This window comes from Oculina patagonica, chromosome 8, assembly GCF_052425735.1.
Source record: "Oculina patagonica isolate OP01 chromosome 8, crgOcupat, whole genome shotgun sequence".
In the NCBI taxonomy this organism is placed as follows: Eukaryota; Metazoa; Cnidaria; class Anthozoa; order Scleractinia; family Oculinidae; genus Oculina; species Oculina patagonica.
In genome coordinates this window covers 904,964-926,161 of record NC_135765.1, presented here as the reverse complement: position 1 = coordinate 926,161, position 21,198 = coordinate 904,964, and the positions used below count along the sequence as shown (strand labels likewise).

General features: G+C 39.9%; 2 protein-coding genes across 5 annotated transcripts in view; both read right to left on the bottom strand.

The window, feature by feature from the left end:
• LOC144662195 (retinoblastoma-associated protein-like) overlaps positions 1–21,198 on the bottom strand; it is a 29,541-nt gene that overhangs the window by 5,173 nt on the left and 3,170 nt on the right. For 2 of the 3 annotated variants that reach the window (XM_078522954.1, XM_078522955.1), the window contains exons 2-23: positions 15,734–15,891; positions 15,463–15,518; positions 15,033–15,107; positions 14,627–14,758; positions 14,120–14,164; positions 13,927–13,985; positions 13,360–13,464; positions 13,095–13,120; positions 12,909–12,962; positions 12,473–12,526; positions 4,260–4,283; positions 3,868–4,085; positions 3,571–3,633; positions 2,651–2,687; positions 2,268–2,313; positions 2,093–2,163; positions 1,742–1,798; positions 1,365–1,396; positions 1,120–1,202; positions 799–845; positions 397–468; positions 108–158 (exon numbers count right to left, since the gene is read on the bottom strand). In XM_078522954.1, coding sequence (XP_078379080.1) covers positions 108–158; positions 397–468; positions 799–845; positions 1,120–1,202; positions 1,365–1,396; positions 1,742–1,798; positions 2,093–2,163; positions 2,268–2,313; positions 2,651–2,687; positions 3,571–3,633; positions 3,868–4,085; positions 4,260–4,283; positions 12,473–12,526; positions 12,909–12,962; positions 13,095–13,120; positions 13,360–13,464; positions 13,927–13,985; positions 14,120–14,164; positions 14,627–14,758; positions 15,033–15,107; positions 15,463–15,518; positions 15,734–15,891 — 1,565 coding nt within the window. Of the gene's footprint in view, positions 1–107; positions 159–396; positions 469–798; positions 846–1,119; positions 1,203–1,364; positions 1,397–1,741; positions 1,799–2,092; positions 2,164–2,267; positions 2,314–2,650; positions 2,688–3,570; positions 3,634–3,867; positions 4,086–4,259; positions 4,284–12,472; positions 12,527–12,908; positions 12,963–13,094; positions 13,121–13,359; positions 13,465–13,926; positions 13,986–14,119; positions 14,165–14,626; positions 14,759–15,032; positions 15,108–15,462; positions 15,519–15,733; positions 15,892–17,891; positions 18,071–21,198 lie in introns of those variants that run through there. The other variant, XM_078522956.1, reaches the window with a different exon arrangement.
• Positions 9,981–11,913, bottom strand: LOC144662075 (uncharacterized). 2 transcript variants are annotated; one of them, XM_078522805.1, is made up of 2 exons: positions 11,666–11,913; positions 9,981–11,631 (listed from the first exon to the last, which is right to left on the bottom strand). In XM_078522805.1, exon 2 carries the CDS (start codon positions 11,043–11,045, stop codon positions 9,987–9,989), a length of 1,059 nt encoding a protein of 352 aa, XP_078378931.1. In that variant the 5' UTR covers positions 11,046–11,631; positions 11,666–11,913; the 3' UTR covers positions 9,981–9,986. The 2 variants fall into 2 exon arrangements, with proteins under 2 accessions (XP_078378931.1, XP_078378932.1); XM_078522806.1 differs by having other exon boundaries at positions 9,981–11,316; positions 11,768–11,913.

Here is a 21,198-nt window from a genome sequence, read left to right as displayed (position 1 = left end):
GTATTCTACTCTACTATGCTTCATTCTCTGCACACAATTTTTTGTCCAAAAGACATGTGAGCTTTCTACATGAAAAAAAAATCCTTCACTATAACATTCATACTTACTGTTGTCCAGGCCAAACTCTCCAACACTTGCTCCTCAATCCGATTTAAATGCTGAAAGGAAAAAAAAAGTTTAAATGCTTCTGTAGGGAAATCTACGAACAGTGCATTAAACTGGGCAAAACAGGCCACTACATGTTGAAGGAATGCAATTTACCACTGTTTATTTGGGTTGTTTCGGCTTTAAATTATTATATTCCCTAAATTTTTTTGGCGTTTCGCCCCTTCTTTTTAAAAAAGCCAAAAAAAAAAAAAAAATCAGGAAAAAAAAAAAAACCACTTTTCGTCTCACCTTAATTAAATTGCTGCCAAGAAGTGGCTCATGAAGGATAAAACTTTCAATCACTTTGAAGAAATCAAATGCCTGAAATACAAAGGAAAATTAGCCATTGTTCATACTGATCGTTCAAACCATTAGTTGTAATAAAGTTTTACATGAATGTGTGTCAGAGGTATGGAGGTATACTTAGGCAAATGACAGTCTAGCTATCTACAGACTGAACTTTATTGTCTGCATTTCTTCACTCTTTCATCATGTGGTATCTGCATTTCTTCATTCTTTCAGCATGCGGTAATAAACTTAATTTTCTTTCTTCTTCAACCCTCATAGATCAGTTACTAAGCCAAGGCCACAGCCCTTTACAGACTTAAGTTAGAAAACTGTAGCAAGATCACTAAATCATCCTCATGTTACCTCCAATCTCAAAATGCTAAGAATCCACGGAAATGCCAGAGTTGGCCCTGAAAATAAATAATTGTAAATGAGGGCACATTCCAAGTTCAAGTTAACAGAGTTCAAGATAGCAGGGTTTTTTTACAACCAATAAGTAGTAAATGACTGAAAAACTTTGACCAAATCCAAGGCAAAGGTTTTTTGTTCAAGATCGTGCAGAGTCCTACTATAAGTGATCCTACAGTTTCAGGTTTAAAAGTTTGGTGAATTATACTCCTATTTGTTCTTCTCCTTTAGACAAGAACTGTGTCTGAAAAGAATAAAAAACAAAACTTTACATACATGGAAGTCCTTTATCAGCCATAACCACTTCAAGTGAACAGGCCATAAGGGAAACATGAAAAGCTGAACTGTTAAGCAGAGCACTGAAAACAACAAATGAAACAAAGTTAATACAAGAGAAAACATGAGTTGGCCTCTGGTGACACCTATAATTATTATTATTATTATTATTATTATTATTATTATTATTATTATTATTATTATTATTATATTTATTTTTTTTGACACCTATAATTATGCATTACCTGAAGTCACTGCAAGATAATCTTTTCTCTTCCTGAAAGACAACAATTTAGAAAGTTTATAAAAATTACTCTTTCTTTCTAACTTTTCTAGTTCTCTTAACAGCATAACACTCTTGGTGTTGAGACTAGCTCTGGGCCATTAGTGGTAGTGTTCCATCTCTCACTGAGAGACAAAACGCTTCAACTGATAAGAGCTGGCTGTTGTGTTTACTGGCCTATGGAACAAGCAATATATTTTGTTGAGAAGATTTCAATGATACACTGGACTGGTAAACTACAGTATCAGTTTACCTATAAAACTAAAATTAATACAAGTGATGATATTATTATGGTAAGCAACTTTATATTCAAAACTCACTATACAGTCATTTACTTACCGCTAAAAGCATAGCTTCCATTACTCTATAATACAGCTTCTTCGCTAGAACAAAAATCTGCAATGGTTATACAATGCAACAGTTAACTCAAACCAACTGAAGAATAACAGTTAAGCTGTTTTCCTTTAGAATTTGATTTTATGTTCATTGTGATTGCTTTGCTGAATAAATAAACTGGCAGTCTACAGTCATGTGAAAAGTTTTCCATGACACTGTTATTTAAGTTTCTTGGAAATCTTCCTGGAAGTTTTCAACAGAACTTTGCAAAGTCCCATTAAATTAAGTTGTGGTTTCTGACAGAAATTAAAATGATATTTTAAAAAACCAGTATAATATATAACAATAATTTACCTGAATTGAAGTGTTACTGTCTTGGGTAACTGCGGCATCATTAAAGCCTTTTATAAAACTGTCCTGGACAGCTGGAAAATTGAAATAAAACCCATTTCATTTACAGTTGCTATTGTTGTTGTTGTACATTAACAAAAACCAGTGATATGATAAAATGAAAAGTTCACATCCTTACCAGTTAATTGCGACTGTATTAGATTTTGAGGATTTCTTTGGCAACACTACATGGGCATGAAAAGATGTTAATAATTAACAGCTGCCAAAAGAAATAACTCCTTGCATCATAATAGTTATTAAACTATTAATTAGGTGAACCAAACTGATGACGGATTCAAAGTTGTTAAGACAGTTGGAATGAAGACAAGTCTAGACAATTTGTTATTTTGCAGCCAAGAATGATCAGGAACTTTGAAAATTTTGGGTGGAATAGTGGAAGACTTGGAATTCAGAATTAACATGTGTGATTTTGACAAAGAGAGGTACTTTTGGCCTTTTGGTCCTGGAATCTCAGGGTTAACTACTGTAGCTAGTATCTAAGCTCTAGTACAGCATACTTACATTCCAAAATCTGATCAGCTCCTGACTTGGCATATGACTAAAAGAAAAATAAGAACAGCAGTCAGCCTGAGCAGTTTTGGGCTAGTGTTGTTAATGGCACTTCTACATTGTCGGTCAGTTAAGCTATTTTAAACAGATTGAGTGTGGACAATATGTGAGCCAGTGGGCCAATTGGGAGGTCCAGAAATCTTGAATCCCAATACAATGGCTAACCACAAGCTACCTAAACTAACTGCAAGCTAACTGGACTGCTATTTAGGCTAACTGGAGTGCTATTAATTTTAGGCTAACCAGAATGGCTTGCATGACTCGCAAGCCATGTGAGCCAGAAATCCCAAATCCCCTCAACCTTTTGTTCCACAGCCGTGGCACGGAGCTTTAAAACTTCCAGCTCGAGAGCCAACTTTGCTTGCTGCAGTTGACCCAGTTTGATCTCCGCTGCTATTGTAGACGTGGGTGAAACAGCGACCGGAGGATCAGAGAGCTGCCTCAGAAAAGGAGAACCATGAGATGTCATTAGCGGAGCATGAGGCGATAGCCCCGACGCGGCGAGTTCGCGATCGAGTTGATCAATATGCATTTGCATGTATTCACAGTCGGGATCCCTGTTCGGCTTGACTTTCCTGCCTGAACGTCGGGGAAGAACGGGAGAAGTAGAACCTTGATGAGCCATGAAGTTCGGAGATTGAACCAAAAAGTGGTTCGAACAGATCGACAAGAGATTACGACTGACATATGATTCTGGATAACTTGCTTAACAAGGCACTGTTACATCACTCAACAATTAACTATCATCACTTAGGTAATGATTTACACAACTGCAAGCTACCTAACCAGTGCTATTTAGGCTAACCAATGTGTTATTTAGACTAATCAAAATTCCACTGTAACATCAATTAAGAAAGAACTGTATACTGTACCTGGCCTCTTCAAGTGTAGCTCTTAAATCAGTGAATGATGATTGACCTGTCAGATAAGACCCTCTAAACAGAAAATAGATGAGTACATTCAGTAACATAATAATATAGTAAATGCTCATCAGCTCTCAAACTTTGCTTGTCATGGGCTGTTGCATGCTTGCCTTTATATATTTTACTTTTCTATGATTAAGTAAGCAGACGACTTGCCCGGCAGCAAAATCTACTTGTCCCAAAAGACAAGACAGCACTTTTTTCAAGCCCTGAATTATCAAAGCAGTCCCCCAGCCCTTATAGTACCTTGATTCTGGAATAGATGTTGTTGTGGTTGTTGTATTTGTAGTTGTATGGCACTCGTCATGCACAGCTGTATTGGCAGCACCTCCATTCAAGGTTGCAGTGCTGTCTGTTTCACTGAAGGGAATCCACAAGTAGCCATCTTTGTCAAAGAAGTCTCTTTCATCAACATCTCTAGACTTGTCATATATTTCTTCATACATGGAATTTAAGTCATCCACCTGTGCAGATCAACAAAGGGCCAGTTAAAATATTGTCTCCCAGAAATAAAAACACTGAACAGCCAGCCCTGTACACCCGATTCCTCAAACCATTTTTTACCCTTGAAGGTTGAAGTAATTGGGATTAGACTGTTCAGTGTTGTCAGTCTATAATGTGTATTTTACAGTACTTACATTTACTAAATCTCTTGTATTCTTCTGTGGAAAACAAAAAGAGAAAAAGGAGTTCAAACAAGGTACAGTCACTGGTTTAAGAGAAACTCATGTTGAGTACCGGTAATTTTTTAATTGTTGTGTGACCGAGCCGCGCGAGTAAAGAGGGTAGCGAGCAACGAATGACAAATGTGAAATCTGTATATGTCAATTTATTGGCCAAACAATTACACAAAAATTTAGTAAGTAACAAGATTAAGCAAGCAAGCACAAAAGGCAATAATAAAAGGCTAAGAAAAAGGGCAATAGCGCTAAGGAACAAACGCGCTAAAATTACTAAACTGCGAGTACAACAATCACAATAATAGCTAAAACTACGAGCGAATTATAGAAACCGACACTTGTAAACAAAACCACGTGCGCTACTGAAGCGAGCGACGAGAGTAATGAACCGTGACAAACGGCACGTGACTAATCATGCGAACTAAACACGAGGTCATTGAGAAATACAAACATGTTTGGAAGCTACGTTCGTCGCGGAAAACCTACGATAAAACTAAAGCTAAAAGCTAAACTAAAGGACTACGAACTCTACAATACATAAGGAAAACTCTTACGACGAACTACTCTTTCTTGAACTACAAGGTAAACGACGAAAACTAGAAAACGAAGGAATCTAACGACGGGAAACATAATCGTCTTGATGACCTCGATAGCAAACTAGAATCACCGAGCGAAATATACGAAAGAAAGAACACTTACCCACTCCGTGCGAGGGGAGAACTCTCAAGAACTTGGAAGGCTAGATGTTCGTTCGGCGATGGACTCTAACTTGTGTGTAATTAGAACGTGTTGGGCGTCTAATATACCCGTTTAACACAATAAACAACGAGCTCAAAGAAACTAAATGGCTGACATCCTGTTTTTAACAATTCGATTGGTCAACCTTGGCTAGGTAAGCCACAAACTAATGAAACTTTCCTGTTTTCTGTGTCTCCATTCATGTAGGCATAACCACAAAACATATACGTGCTCTAACTGCACAATAGATAAAGAAACAGTAATCTTAGCGGTTTTCCTGAAACAATGCTGGCATACTAAAGCGTGATAAATTTAATCATTTGCCTTCCTGCACATGTATCGTGTGGGAGAAATATGACAGAGCTTGGTGTGACAAATACAACCACAAAGCATAACCGAAAGGGATACTTTCCGTGGGAACCGAGATAAACAGAACCACAAATTGAAACCGAAAAATTGCTTTGTCACGTATAATCGAGCTCGGTTACATTTCTCCCCTGCTAAGGTCGTCGTCCTCGACAGACCTATGTGTTTCTATGGAAACGAAACTTGATTTTATGTTCTACCAAAAGCTATATGCTATTGCCCATATAAGTAAAATGAAATATAGCGGAAGGTCCTTAACAGTAACAGTCACAGAATTGTTCACTGCTGATCTGGGCTCTCTGTACGGGTTGGGATTCTGTCCTGCTGTTGTGCGGGTTGAACGTCTAACTGTGGTATCCTCTGCTTCAGCAACAGGTTCTAACAGCTCTTCTGGTAACACTTCTCCTGGGGGTTCTGCTTCAGCTAACGGTACTGGATCTGCGGGTTCATGGGGCTCTGGTACTTCTCCTGGGGGTTCTGTTTCAGCAACTGGTATTACTGGAACTGCAGGCTCGTAGGAATCTGGAGGTTCTGCAGCAGTTTCTGTGGGGTTCTGCTCTGGAATTTCCTCGGGTTCTGGAACTTGTGATGCTGGGTCTGGGGGATTTGCAGCATTCATTGCAGTACGGGGGCTTCTTGCCATTACAATAAACTCATCATCTCCAAGTGCGGGATCTAGGACTCTATTACTGGGTCTGGAACTGGAGGGGCTGGAATGACTGACAGGGCTTGTTACTGGACACGGCTGTACTGTCTTTTGACAAGGTCTCATCAGGGTTCGGTGTACTCTCTTAGCTGGTCCATTGCCATGGGCTGGTACAACTGTATAGACTACTCCTTCAGGTCCAGGTGTATTTTCAACGCGATACAGGGTTGGGTCCCATGCATCCTGGATCTTGTTTCTGCCTTTTGGGTGACTGCGAAGATATACAAACTGTCCTTTCTCAACTGGTGGGTCGAAGCTTCTTTTGTCATTTGCGGCTTTCCTGGCTTCTGCTTGGTGTCTGAGTTGCTCCCCTGCTTTGAGGTAAGCATCTCTCAGGCGCTCTTTATGAGTGGCAAGCCAGTCTATCTCTGGTTGGTCTGAACCTTCTGCTCCAAGTAGTAGATCAGCAGGCAATCTTGGGTCTCTTAGAAACATCAGATAATAAGGCGAGTAACTAGTCGAGGCATGCGGTACTGCATTGTAGGCGTACAATAATTCTGGCAAGTGTTCAGGCCATTTTCTCTTCTTCTCCGGTGGTAAGGATCGCAACAAATTGTGCATGGTCCTGTTGAATCTTTCACACTGAGCATTGCCTTGTGGGTGGTAAGGGGTGGTACGCGACTTCTTAATGTCGTATAACTTGCAAAGTTCAGTAATGAGTGCATTCTCAAAACTTCGTCCCTGATCTGAGTGGATCCTCAAAGGCACGCCATACTTAAAGAACCATTCTTTTAGTAAAACCTTTGCTGTAGTACTGGCTCTCTGGTCTTTAGTTGGAACTGCATGGGTAAATTTGGTGAATACATCAGTCATGACGAGAACATTCTCTCTGCCATCTGTGGCTGGCTCCAGAAGGGTAAAGTCGATGGCGAGGACTTCTAGCGGTTTGGTGGCAAGGAGATGTCCCATTGCTGGACGGACACGGGGAAGAGGTTGCTTAGATAACGTACAGCGTTCACACTTCTTAATCCAGGCTTCCACATCATTGTTCATTCGGGGCCAATAACAGCGATCTCTAACAAGGTGCAGAGTACGTTCGAGACCTTGGTGTCCCATGTCATCATGTAGACTGGTGAGAATCTTCTCTTTTAGTATCTGGGGAAGGACTAACTGTTTACACTGGCCATGGTTTGGGTCTTGGATGGTACGGTACATCACTCCATTCTCTTCTGAGATCTTGTCCCACTGATTAAGCAGTGTCAGTGTGTCTTTGGTTTCTCGCTTTCTTTCTTGAAGGGTGGGTTTTTGATTTCTCGACCAGTAAAGGTGGAAACGTCTTATGATGGGGTCTGCCATCTGCATTTCTCTTAAGTCAGACAGGTTGTGGGTAGGCAGAGCAGTGTGAGTTGTCTTCTGGGTATCCCTGGTAGGTGGGTCATGTTCTGCACTGTTGATAACAATTTCCCTCAATTCAATTGGTATTTGGGTGGGTTGCATGGCGTTAATTTCATTCATCTGTACGTCTGCCATGTCATCGACTTGGGGGTGTGTCTGTTCAGGTTCTCTAGGTCTATGTGTTGCTCTTGAAAGTGCGTCTGCGTTTCCGTTTGCTCTCCCGGGGCGATACTTGATTGTGAACTTAAACAATGCCAGTTCTGCTGCCCATCTTTGTTCGACTGCTCCTAGCTTAGCTGTTTGAAGGTGACTTAATGGGTTGTTATCTGTGTAGATCACAAATTCAGATCCTAAAAGGTAACTTCTAAACTTCTCAGTAACTGCCCACTTTAGTGCTAGCAATTCCAATTTGCGAGAACTGTAGTTCTGCATGTTCTTCTCAGGTGGTCGTAAGCGGCGACTGGCATAAGCTATCACACATCGCTTGCCATCTTGCTCTTGCGACAACACGGCACCCAGTCCATCATGGCTTGCATCTGTCTCAACAATGAAAGGTTTGGTGTAATCTGCATATCCTAGCACTGGTGCAGTAGTTAGCTTCTCACGCAGGGTGTCAAAGGCTTGCTGACACTTGATGTTCCACTTTGCTGTAAATGGCTTGGAAAGTTTCTTGATAGTCTTTAATTCATGGAGGGATTCGTTCGCCAACTGGTGTAGGGGTCCTGCTATCTTTGCAAAGCTGTCAATGAATCTGCGATAGTAACTTGCGAAACCAAGGAAAGTTCTGAGTTCTTTCACTGTGGTTGGGACTGGCCATTCTTTTACAGCTGCCAATTTCTGGGGTTCTGGGGAGATGCCATCACCTGAGACTTCATGTCCAAGGTAAGTCACTTTTCTCTTCAGGAAGTTGCACTTCTCTAGTCTCAACTTCAGACCATGTTTTCGCAGGCGGTTGAGAACCATTTCGAGTCTCTCGAGGTGTTCTTCGAATGTTCGTGAGTAAATCAGGATGTCATCCAGGTAAACCAGTAGAATTTGGAAGATTTGTTCATTTAGGCAGGCTTGCATTAGCCTGGCAAAGCTAGCAGGTGCATTGCAAAGACCGAATGGCATTCGATTGTATTCGAACAGTCCAAAAGGGGTGATGAATGCAGTCTTCGCCTTGTCTTCTTCATCGACAGCAACTTGGTTAAATCCACTGGCCAAGTCAAGGGTGGAGAACCAACTTGCTCCTTGTAATGCATCAAAGGACTCTTGGATTCGAGGGAGAGGGTAAGCATCTTTAACAGTTTTCGCGTTGAGTCTTCGATAGTCAACACACATACGGAGACTACCATTCTTCTTTCGTACCAGTACTATTGGTGAGGAGTAGGGGCTGTGACTCTCGCGGATGATCCCTTGTTCGAGGAGCTTCTGAATGTGTTCCTTGGCCTCTTGGTATTGGTTAGGGGGTATCCGACGAAAAGGCTGATTTACGGGAATGTCATCTGTGGTGAACACTTTGTGCTTCACTGTCTCAGTGTAACCCAGTTCGTCGTCATCGGTTACGAACATATCTTTGTATCTGGCCAGAAGCTCATCCAGTTGGGCTTGTTGCTCGGGGGTACTATCACCTGAAAAGGCAGGGCTTGATAGGGGAGGAGACTTAGGGGACTCTTTGTGCTTTGGGGCTTTTTCATCTTTGTGGTGAATGACTACTTCATGGACGGAGACTTGTGTGAAGTCGAAGTCTTGGTAGTCTTCCTGGACACCGGAAACTGCATGCATAGTGCCAATTCGCTCTCGTGGGCGAAGCCAGACATCTTCTTGTCCCACATTGGCCACTTGCACTTTAACGTGCCTTCCACGAACAGAGGTGAGGGTGCTTGCAATGATCAGACCATGGCGGGTTTGATCCCTCAGGGGCTCAATAAGGACACACTTTTCCTCTCCAGGCAGCGAGCCTCGATAGCCAGTGGCGTCCACAGTTGTGATCGATCCAGCTGGTATTCTAACATCGTTCTTGCTTGCAATCCTTGCGAGTCCTCTCACCGATGTTGCAGCTCTAGTGACAGCCTGAAGGGTACTGGTCCATGCAGTGTCCTCCAGTTGTTCTGCCTTTTCATTCATTTTCTGTATGATATTCATACCCAGCAGTCCTGGCACAGCTTCTTTACGGGTTCTTGATTCTGGGCCAAGGGGATCTTTTACGACAAGGATACCTCTCTGGGGAATGGTCATGCCTTGCGCTTCAAAGTCGAGTTCCAGGTAACCGATGTACGGTATTTCCAGGCCATTTGCAGCGGTCAAGGTAAGCCATTTGCTAGTGTCCAACAGGTCGCTCCCTCTGGGGCGGAAGTGCTGGTTGAAGAAACTTTCTGTTATGGTGGATACCTGTGATCCAGAATCAAGGAGGCAACGAACTGGTACGCCCCCCAGTTTCACAGTGGTGACTGGACAACTGCCAACTGCTCTCTCGTAGACAGATCCAGGTAACTGCGGGGCACAAGATGAGCCAGGACTGTTCCCTCCTGCCACCTGACTCGCAGCGGCAGGGGGGACTAGTTTAACGGACGGTGTGGGGGTCGTGGGGGAAGATTCCTAGGGGGCGGTGGCTGATTCCTGGATGGACAGTTGCGGGCAAAATGGTTGGCTGATCCACAGCGGAAGCACTTGTTAGCTGTCATGCCAGCTCCGGGAGGGGAAGGCTGCGTGTGGGTTGGGGGTCTCTGTCTTCCAATATCCTGTTGGGAATTCATCTTACTAATATTGGAAGCTAGGTCTTCAATAGCCTTCTGTTGACCTTGCAGGGTCTTCATGATTTCTGCCATAGTCGAAGCCAGAGAAGGGGGTGGCGGTTGCTCCGAGGAGGTTGTCTCCTGGGATGACACAATGCGGGATCGAGGGGGTGAGATCTTCTCATCCTCTTCAGCCCAGCGGATGGCCTCTTCTCGAACGTCAAGGAAGGAGATGCTTGGATGGCTACGCACACTTTTCCTCAGTTCTTTTCTGAGCAACGAGTCCCGGACATTCTCTATGAAGTGGTCCCTTAGTGCACTGTCGCTATCGCTTGTCTTGGGCTGTTTCTTTAGGATTTTAGCTTGCAGATCTCTCAGGGCGTGGGAGTACGATCGCAGGGTTTCCCCTTCCCGCTGTCTACGGTCATAGAAAGCTTTTAGTAATTGGGGTACTGAGCGTTTTTCACCAAATGATTCCTGGAGTAGGCCAAAGATTTTTTCAGGTTCCTTTAGGTCACCCTTAGGGAACAACTTGGTCTCTTCTTTTGCGGGTCCTTCCAAGTAGGAGAAAATGAAATTTGCTTGTTCGGACGGGGGTAGTCCTCTAGAGGTAATTGCGCTTTTTGCGTTGTCAATAAAGTCGTCAATGGACAGTTCGTTTTCCCCTTGTCTGCCACTGAATTTTTTAAGTCTATGTTCATTGGGGACAACCACCAGCTGTCTTGCCTCTGGCTTGGGTGGGGTGCCTTCTGTTCCCGGGGAACCCTGCTGTTGCGAGGCGGCTTGCGCTTGCAGTGTCTTAAGTAGGTCATGCGCTTGTTTTTGTTGTTCCTCAAGTTCTTCTACTTTGGTCTTCAGTGCTGTGACGTCCTCCTCGGTCATCTTGGGAGTGGCTTCTATTGCCCTTTTATAACTTCTATGTGCCCTTTGTGCTTTAAATTTGGAACCGAAATATTCTCGCTACCCCACTCCTGGTACCAAAATGTGACCGAGCCGCGCGAGTAAAGAGGGTAGCGAGCAACGAATGACAAATGTGAAATCTGTATATGTCAATTTATTGGCCAAACAATTACACAAAAATTTAGTAAGTAACAAGATTAAGCAAGCAAGCACAAAAGGCAATAATAAAAGGCTAAGAAAAAGGGCAATAGCGCTAAGGAACAAACGCGCTAAAATTACTAAACTGCGAGTACAACAATCACAATAATAGCTAAAACTACGAGCGAATTATAGAAACCGACACTTGTAAACAAAACCACGTGCGCTACTGAAGCGAGCGACGAGAGTAATGAACCGTGACAAACGGCACGTGACTAATCATGCGAACTAAACACGAGGTCATTGAGAAATACAAACATGTTTGGAAGCTACGTTCGTCGCGGAAAACCTACGATAAAACTAAAGCTAAAAGCTAAACTAAAGGACTACGAACTCTACAATACATAAGGAAAACTCTTACGACGAACTACTCTTTCTTGAACTACAAGGTAAACGACGAAAACTAGAAAACGAAGGAATCTAACGACGGGAAACATAATCGTCTTGATGACCTCGATAGCAAACTAGAATCACCGAGCGAAATATACGAAAGAAAGAACACTTACCCACTCCGTGCGAGGGGAGAACTCTCAAGAACTTGGAAGGCTAGATGTTCGTTCGGCGATGGACTCTAACTTGTGTGTAATTAGAACGTGTTGGGCGTCTAATATACCCGTTTAACACAATAAACAACGAGCTCAAAGAAACTAAATGGCTGACATCCTGTTTTTTAACAATTCGATTGGTCAACCTTGGCTAGGTAAGCCACAAACTAATGAAACTTTCCTGTTTTCTGTGTCTCCATTCATGTAGGCATAACCACAAAACATATACGTGCTCTAACTGCACAATAGATAAAGAAACAGTAATCTTAGCGGTTTTCCTGAAACAATGCTGGCATACTAAAGCGTGATAAATTTAATCATTTGCCTTCCTGCACATGTATCGTGTGGGAGAAATATGACAGAGCTTGGTGTGACAAATACAACCACAAAGCATAACCGAAAGGGATACTTTCCGTGGGAACCGAGATAAACAGAACCACAAATTGAAACCGAAAAATTGCTTTGTCACGTATAATCGAGCTCGGTTACAGTTGGTTTAGCTAATTTATTGTTTTATGATTTTCATGCCATCAGTCAGTTGCTTAATCAGTACTGCAAGACCACAGCTGTAAAAGGGCTACACCTAAGCTATTTCTTACTGTCTGGAATTGACGAATTAACATTCATAAGAAAATTATACAAATGTAAATTCAAATTAATTTGTACCTCAGAGCAGCTCTCCAGAAATTGCTGAAAGTACTCTGTGTATACTGCGTTAACCTAAATCAACATCAAAATGATCATAGTTAAGTATAGTTAGGGTACATGTACAATGGGGGGGGGGGACACTGAGCTCGTTTTGCAGTTTTGAGCACTTCAAATATAGAACTGTGGGTGTTTAATGGGTGCTTTTTTCATTATGTCAATCAAAAACAATGACCATGACATGTCCATTAATGATTGGGCATTTTATAATTTGATTTCATTATTATAGCACCAACTGATGAATAGTGGTGGTGTTCAATGATCTATTTAAGAAGAAGTATTAGAAAGAGCTGGAAACCATTTCCAGCCCCCTTAAGGATACATTTAAGTAAGAAATAACATAGTGATGACACATCATTGTAGAAGCTGACCTACAAGTACATGTACATGTATGTACCTTGGAGTAAGGGACATTTGACTTTTGGCAAAGATCAGAAAGAATCCCATGTTCCTGGAAAAAAAGGAAACGTGCAGTTGACATAGCAACATACAATTTGTACAGTCATAAAATACTCTTGGCGAGATCTTATTGGTATTGAAAATTGGAACAATTTTGATAAGGAAAATTAATTAAGACTCTAACCAGATTTCCATTTGTCTCTGAGCGACCTGAATGAATGAATGAAAAAGCAACGTAAATCACTTAATTGTGAAAGCAAAACTACATTATTTTAACATTTGACAAGATCAGCTACCTGACCTGGCAAAATAAATTGAAAACTTCTGCTGGCACATAAAATTATCTATTACATGTAGCTCATTGGTATTCCTTATTGACACCTCGCCTGGATCCCAGTGTACAATGTACATGTACATGAACAGCCCATGAACATAATAACAATTTTCACCTGTGGACTGCTGCTGCTGTGAAAATCTTCTGTGTACATAGTCCACACAGCACAATAAGAGGTCAAATGCTGTTACCAAGTCTGTCACCTGGTGAGGATGCCAGCCTGAAGCAGTCACAAATAAAATAGAATGCAATAACAGTTGACATAACAAACAAAGAGTAAATACCAAACAATTCCAGTAATAATACCTGGGCTTAGTAAAGGGTTAGTAAAATAAAGGGTTTTGGTTGAGCTTATAAATGGGGATGGGGGGTATATCGGGGGGGGGGGGGGGGTACAGTAAGTGCATCAAAAAACTATTTTGGAATGAGCTAATAAGAGATTAGTCAAGGGTAACTTTACATTCAAACTTGTCAACATGCTGTGCATGGTGCTTCTAGTTACTGCACTTTACTTGTATTACTAATTGCCTAGTTCAACGTAAAATTGCACAATGTCTTGGAAAAGTGTGTGTTTGGGGGCGGGAGAGTGGTGGGGAAGAGGCAAGGATGGGTTCCAAATGTATGGGGTTGCTTATAATCAGAATTTAGCAGACAGAATGAGACTATGGGTGGAGCTGCATACCTTTGCAGACAATAAATAAAAGCCAGCATGTTTTGCAAAAGGTTTCCTGTGTCTCCTCACTGTCAAGAAAAGAAAAAAATTCAAAGAGCTGACATTAAACAATTATAAAAATTTATTTTAGTTAGTTCATAATTATTGCTATGACATGTAAGAATGTATAGAACATCAAAGTTGACTTTATGGAATTTTATACCTTTCACCAAATGCTTGATGATCTTTAAATACCACTGGCATTAATCTGTAAAGGAATGTCAGAAAGTAAAGAACATTTATTAATTTTCAAACTGTTCATCACTAGCACATAATATGTAAATTTACACATACACGTACCTATTCGTGTACATGTACAGGTACACGTATATGTATGTACATGAACATAGGAGACAATCTTATTATGTAAAAAGCATTACTGAAAACAATTTTAAAGCCCAAATTAAAATTGGCACTTGCCTGAAGTATTTCACTTCGAGTCTTACATATGTGCGAGGCAGCGAGGCATGCAAGGCATGCAAAGCAGAAATTCCTACTCCAAAATAAAAAGGCTAACCGCAAGCTACCTAAGCTAACATGTCTCATGCCTGCCTCGCACTTTGTGACGACCTGTTCAGTTTCTGGACCGTGTTCCAGAGTTACACACTTCACACAGGGAAAATGATGATTTTTGGATAAGTTAACATTTTAAAAATAATAACTTAATCACCTCTTAAACTTGTAGAACAATGCAGAAGATACACAGAAGGTTTTCTTTAGTTCAGTGAGGTTTTCTGTCACGGGTATCCCAACATCACAAATTGTAATAAACACTTTCATCTTTTGGAAAAAATCAACCATCCTGATAGGAAAAAAAAAGGATGTCTGTTAAGTCAGTCCAATTTTGTAAATCATTTGTATGATTGAAGACCAAATTGGACTGCACTCAGTCCTATTACCATTATTAATTCTAGTTTTAACAAAGCTAGGAGGCTAGAGCCAGAGTTTTATATTTTGCAAAGTTATGAATTAGGTAGCTAAAGAAAGAGTTGATACCTCTCCATACAAGTTGCACTGCAGTTTAAATAAGCCAAGACTAAAATTAATCAACATCAGTTTGTGGCTGACATGTGTACCTTATTCTGGCTGCCTTCAAAAGTTTGCTCATGGAATGAGTTGTAAAGGTTTCACCATCTTGGGTGCCATTACACCTGTCAGAAAAGTGTCAAAAACAGTGCTCATTTATAACAATTTAAGAAAAAAGCAGCTAATTACAACTAACAAAAGAAACATAACAGAAATGTGTCAGTGTCTAAATGAACAAAATGTCAGTGATAATTTGATGAATAATATTGATGTTTTATGGCAACATGGTGTATTATTTTAATGTTTTCCTTTACCGGTATGTTAACTTATTATTAAGTTTATAGTAATTACATCATACATGTTGATTTTAGAATTGAATTGAATACAAAATGAGTCCAATGAACATTTTTTCTTTTGTTCCACTGGTTCCCTTCAGGGAAACTTATTAACTCTGTTACTTTTGGTTACAAATGTACTTACTTTTTATTGTAATTTGTTACAAAAATAGCACAGATAAACCAAGGAATCAGGGCACTCTGGAATAGAAAATTAGAGATAAACTATTATCACAATAATGATCAACTTTTTATAAGCAATTTCAAATTAATGGTCTTTTATATACATGCAAAAATGCCACCTATCCGGTAATTTGGCAACCCTAAAGGTGCAATTTAGTCCTTTTCTTTGACCTTCAAGTTCTTAATAAGCTAAAAAGCTAGCCATCAGACTGTACTTTTGTACAATTACATACCTTTGTGGTTTCTACTATTTTTGTGGAAACAGACTCCCAAACATTCCAGGCTTTTTCTCTAGATTCCTCCTCTAATTCTAGTTGCTGGCAAAATTGATCAAACGACTCCTTAGTCTCCATTTGTAAGGATTTTAATCTCAGGCTCAGTGAAATGTCATCTGCAACAAACAAAGACATGTTGTGTTGAAGATTTTTTTATTTGATACATTTTTGTTAGACAGTGGAGAAATACACTTGAATGCATTTGACAGTTATTGAAAAACTTTCTCCACACATCTCACTCTTTGGCATACCCTGCGAGCAGAGCCCTTTCTTTTCCACTGATATACTTGAGAAGAAAGGGCTCTGCAAGAATCGTGTAAAATCTTTGTTGGGCATGCGCGAGGTTAACGCGATGCGTGCGCGTTTAGCTTGTGCGGGCTTGCGCGAGGACGACTTAATCTTGGCATGCGCGTGCAGAATGGCGTGCCGGATCGCACACGACAGCGTGAACAAAGTGTTTCTTTTACAATTTCCTTTTTTTCAAAGAGCGTCTGAATTTCTTCAGTAAAAAAACATCAAGTATCGCTTGAGGTATTATTAGTGAATTTATGGTAGAGATGTGTGATAAAAAAAACGAGATCTTAAATGATTCAAAAGCTGCACACACGCACAAACGGTAGCAGACGGCGAGAGCATTCATCAGCTCTAGTGCTTTCGAGAGTGTATTGTGGGCTCTGTCTTGATCGTCAGTTTCTCCAAAAAATATATGCCTGCGCGGCAAAAACCAGTTTAATCCAGGCTGACCAGCCAAACTTTGGGGCTGCGGTGACTTCAAAGAAATGACACGATTTATGCAGAGCCTCTTTTTACTTCTCAAATCTCAACCGAAGGGAAGCTAAAAGAGGCTCTGCTCGCAGGGTGTCTTCGGCAATACTGTTCCTAGCATTACCAAAAGCTTGTAACATTTGAACCTAATTATATGGCCTAATTATATGGCCTAGCTCCCACAAGTCTCCTGTAGCTCAGTGGTAGAGCGTCCAACCTCGACTGGTGTGCGGAAGGTCATAGGTTCTAGTCCTGTTGGGTACCGGCAGGATGTCCCGTAGGGCCGGCGGGCTTATTTAACCAGCTGAAAAAGAACTTAAATCTGGCTGAAATCTCACATGAAAACAAAAAAACTTGGGTAAACTTTTAGAGCTACCAGGGCCAGAAAAGCCAGCTGGACTTGTTGATGAGCCGGCTTAGTGTTGTCTTAGCTATATTCCTGGTTGGCAGAACTGGGCATTCCTTTTCCTTATAGCTTGTGTCACTGACTGAATAAAATTTTTCTCATTGTTTTTCTTCAAGCTTAAAATATATCATACTTTATTTTCATAAATAAATAAATAAACAAATAAATAAATAAATAAATAAATAAATAATCAACCGATTGTAAAAAAATAACCAAAAAAGATTGAAAAAAAAATTAAATTAAAGAAATGAATGATCAAAATAATTTAAAATTAATAAAGATCAACACAAAATTTACATGCCATGTCGGTCATGTACAAATTTTAAACTCGCGCTGGCAATTTGATGGTAAGTTGACTAAGAAAATAACAAAATATTTTAATTTTACACGCGACTGCTTTACAAACATATTTGAAAACATTAGAATTAAGGTTAGCAAGAACCAGATTGAACCCTTATCCGGGGGAAGGAAGTTTAGGAAATAGCGAGACAAAAATATATATGTCACGCTTCCATGTATAATCTTTCATGAATACTATCTATGTTCATGCTAATTTTTGCCACAAAATCGGCCCAGGAAACCTTTAACCTTAAAATACCTTAATAATGACAGTTTTATTTTGTTTTTGTGTGTAAGATGTCTTAGCAAATTGGCTAGTTACAAGGTTCGCTGACTCACAATGAAATTCAAACCAGCTGAACTGAGACGGATAATTTGACAAAAATTGCCGAATATACGCAGTTTCTAAACGATGTATTTTCTTGCTAAGAAGAGAAGCTTATATTTATCGGTAAATTGGTCAATCTAAGCGTAAAAACAAACTAAGATAAGCTCTAAAGCTTTTACTATTAGAGCTTATGTTAAAATTACACGAAGCACAAACGAGCTCAACTAACATAGCTTACAAATACTTGGGTCGAAGAGCAAAAAAAACGAATTACTTACCTGTTGTCTTGAGGAAAGAGATTTTTAGACAGCCTGAACATTGTACTGGATAATATTTGCTTCTTTTTTCCGAAGTTCAAAGGAAAAACTTAAATGAGCGCCAAATACTGAAACATTTACAACAACATGACCACAAACGTTTCGCGCCTTCGCTTGTACAATTTTACTTCCGCTTGTCGCGGGTGACAAATATGGAAATTTGCAGTCCCTCACGGTGCCAAATATGGATAAAGCCGGAAGTTTAATTCCAAGCTTTTGTAATACATTAACCTTTGCTCACCTTTGCGCGGGAAAAATAAGGCGGGAACTTTTTAAAATGATCGACGCGGCGAGAAAATCAAATCAAAAGCCCTGTGGGCTTAGTGTCTCGTGTCACTTTTTAGAGTTTATTTAAAAAAGAGATCGTTTTTCACGTCTATTTATTGCTTGTAAAGTTGATCAGTTATATAACTCCAATAAGAGCAGAAAAAGATGACAGACATTGCACTGTATTGCACTTTGGTTCACTAAGCATACATTCTACTGTATACTTATACTATGACTTCCATGTGCTTTCTTCACGCTATATGAGATATCGCTTTGGGTGTTTATTCGTGAACGCTTAGCCTGTTAAGTGATAATGACATGCGAGTGGTGATGATTTTGTTAATTCTTATAACCTCTTCTCCTGATTTAGTATTGATATTGTGAGGAGAAATTTGGTTTTGGTCACTCTTGAGCCGGTCTTAATGTTTTTGTAACGCCAAAGCTACAACGCAGCGGCTGAAGAACGTGTAAATTACAGTCATTTTCTTCGCTATTTAAATCTACTGAATGAAATATGCTGCTAGGTTCTGCTTAATAGAAAACATTCGATCTTGCTTGACACGTGATTCCGCGCGAACGTACGCAATTCTTGGTTTTCATGTTACGTCATAAAATTCTGAAATCAAAATTGACTAGGCCTGCTAAATTTTCGTTGTCATTAGGCGAAAGATAAACTAAAAATATATATTTTTGCAAATTTCCAGATCGATAGTGTCATTCGTTTTTAAAACAGAGCATTTTGAATATTTGAGTTCTCCGTCGTATGTGACATCAAGCTGAGTGCCGTGACAAAGCTGTTTTGTTTGAAAAAAGGCCTTTCCTTTCCATTTTGTGCAGATTGAACATTTCAGATATAATAAGTGGTGTTTATGTGAAAGTGTACTAGCTCTTAAGCCAAGGATGGCCGCTGTTGTAAACAGAATTGAGTTCCAGATGGTTTCTCTGACATCACGGCGGCCATTACTGTGTCCCTCGGCAGGACACAGTTATGGCGGCTCCATACTAAGCTTTATAAATTTGCGTGGAAAGGTTCGGAAAATAACTCGCGAACGGTACACCGCACAGACCCGAAACTTGGAGGAATTGTTTATCTATTTATCATCTATAATATTTGAAATTCATAGCTTCTGTAGTTGAATGGTTTCGAATTTATTTTTTGATTGCGTGACAGTGAAAACCAGCAATAAACTATGTAGTAGTGTTTAACTCGCACAAATCTCACTTTTAAAGAGAGACTTTAACTTCTACACAGAGCTTACTATGCTGTACCATAACTGGTCATAACTTTAAAATGGTTGGGTATTCAATCGACTAACGATTCAAACGATTCAAACCTTTTGTTCAAACGACATGTGTTATGTGTGCAAGATTAACTTTGACATTCAATCCCGACCAACTAATTGCTTAGATTACAATCCCTCTTTAACCCCGATACAATCTGTTGCCGCGGCTAAATTTAAAAAAAGTTGTCTGCACAAAGATAAGAACAATGCTTACCGATCGAACAACTGATATTTCCATCGTCCTCTCTTTCAGCAACATTTTTACCATTAGATACTAGTTACGTTGATATAAAAGCTATATCTGCTATATTCCACGACTGTAATCTCTATAAATACAGTTGTTACAGTAAATATCCTGTTGAAACATCCACCATTTTCCTACGCTTGGTAAACAGAAATGATTTTCAACTACTTTCCAAAACTCTCAAGATAAAATAATAGATATCAAATGAATGCACGCTATTCTTTAAATTGGCAACGTGAAGCTGTTATTCTGATACATCTCACAATTGCACAAATTAAAACTTTACAAGCGACCACAAGACAAGACACTCCAAAGAGATTTTAGAGCTTTAATGTTAAAAACTGCTTTTCTCGCTCAATTTAAGTTGCGGTATACTAGCGTTATATGCACAACAACGACAACGAAAAATTTACAGGCAGGTCCATCTAATGACATCTTGTTGATTATTAGACACTTCTGCTTTTCAGATCCGTTCTAAAACTCATCAATATAATTTCTCTCTTTCGGTTAGTACATTGTATTATGCGTTTGTAATTACCTGGTGTATTTCATTCTTCTTCTACGCGTTTTCTGCTTGAGTTACAATTAATTTCATTGATTTTCAGTACAATCTTGTCGGCAAAGGTTAGAATGTTATTTTAAGAACGTAAAACTTGTCTGTATTTTTCTTGATAACTGCTGGCTGCAGCTCAAATATATCCAAAATTGAAAAGCGTACAGCTAATTTAAAGAAAAAAATGCGTCACATCTACGTGTATTCCTCTTAAGAGCTTCATTCATGCACTGAAAAGGCTGTTGTTGTCGTCTGTTGTGTCCATTGTAGCGTGGAATTCACAGCAGGATATATGAAGCTACATGTAGTGCCTCTTGACTCAGGTCAATCTTCGGGTCAAGAAAATAAAAAAGCAATGTATGTTTTGCGCTTTAGATTGACATTTCTGCTCTTCAATCCTAAGAAAACTCATCAAATATAATTTCCCTCTTTCGGTCATACATTGAGTTCTACCTTTACCTCAGAGCCGAGTGTAAACGAGGCCGGGCTTTGCAAATCGAAAGTGTAAATGTTTCTCTCGATGAATCAGAACCGCCTGAAAAAAGAAAGGCAAAAAAGTACGACTCCAGACTGGCAGAGTTCTTTTATTGAAATGTGGGAAAAAGTATGGAACAGCACAACGCTAGATTTGAACAAACAAACGCCACAGTTGACATTTTTAAAGATTTGGCATCAAAATAATTGTCTTTATCTAATCGTTTATCTTCTGTTATTAAATTGTTGTTATTCATGCCACAAAGGTCACCCCTTTCAATACAAAGTTGTGCAAAAGTCACGTAGCAATCATAGTCTTTTTAATGATGCTCGTTTTTTGTTCAACCTTTTTCAACGCAATTCTCCAACGAACTTTCAACATGCCAAATGCTCGTTCCACTACAGATCGTAGCGCACCGAACTTTAGGTTTTAAACTTTCGCTGCTC

Excerpts from the sequence above, each read along its gene's own strand:
- LOC144662075 (XM_078522805.1), bottom strand. The coding sequence starts at position 11,045 with ATGACCGAGGAGGACGTCACAGCACTGAAGACCAAAGTAGAAGAACTT.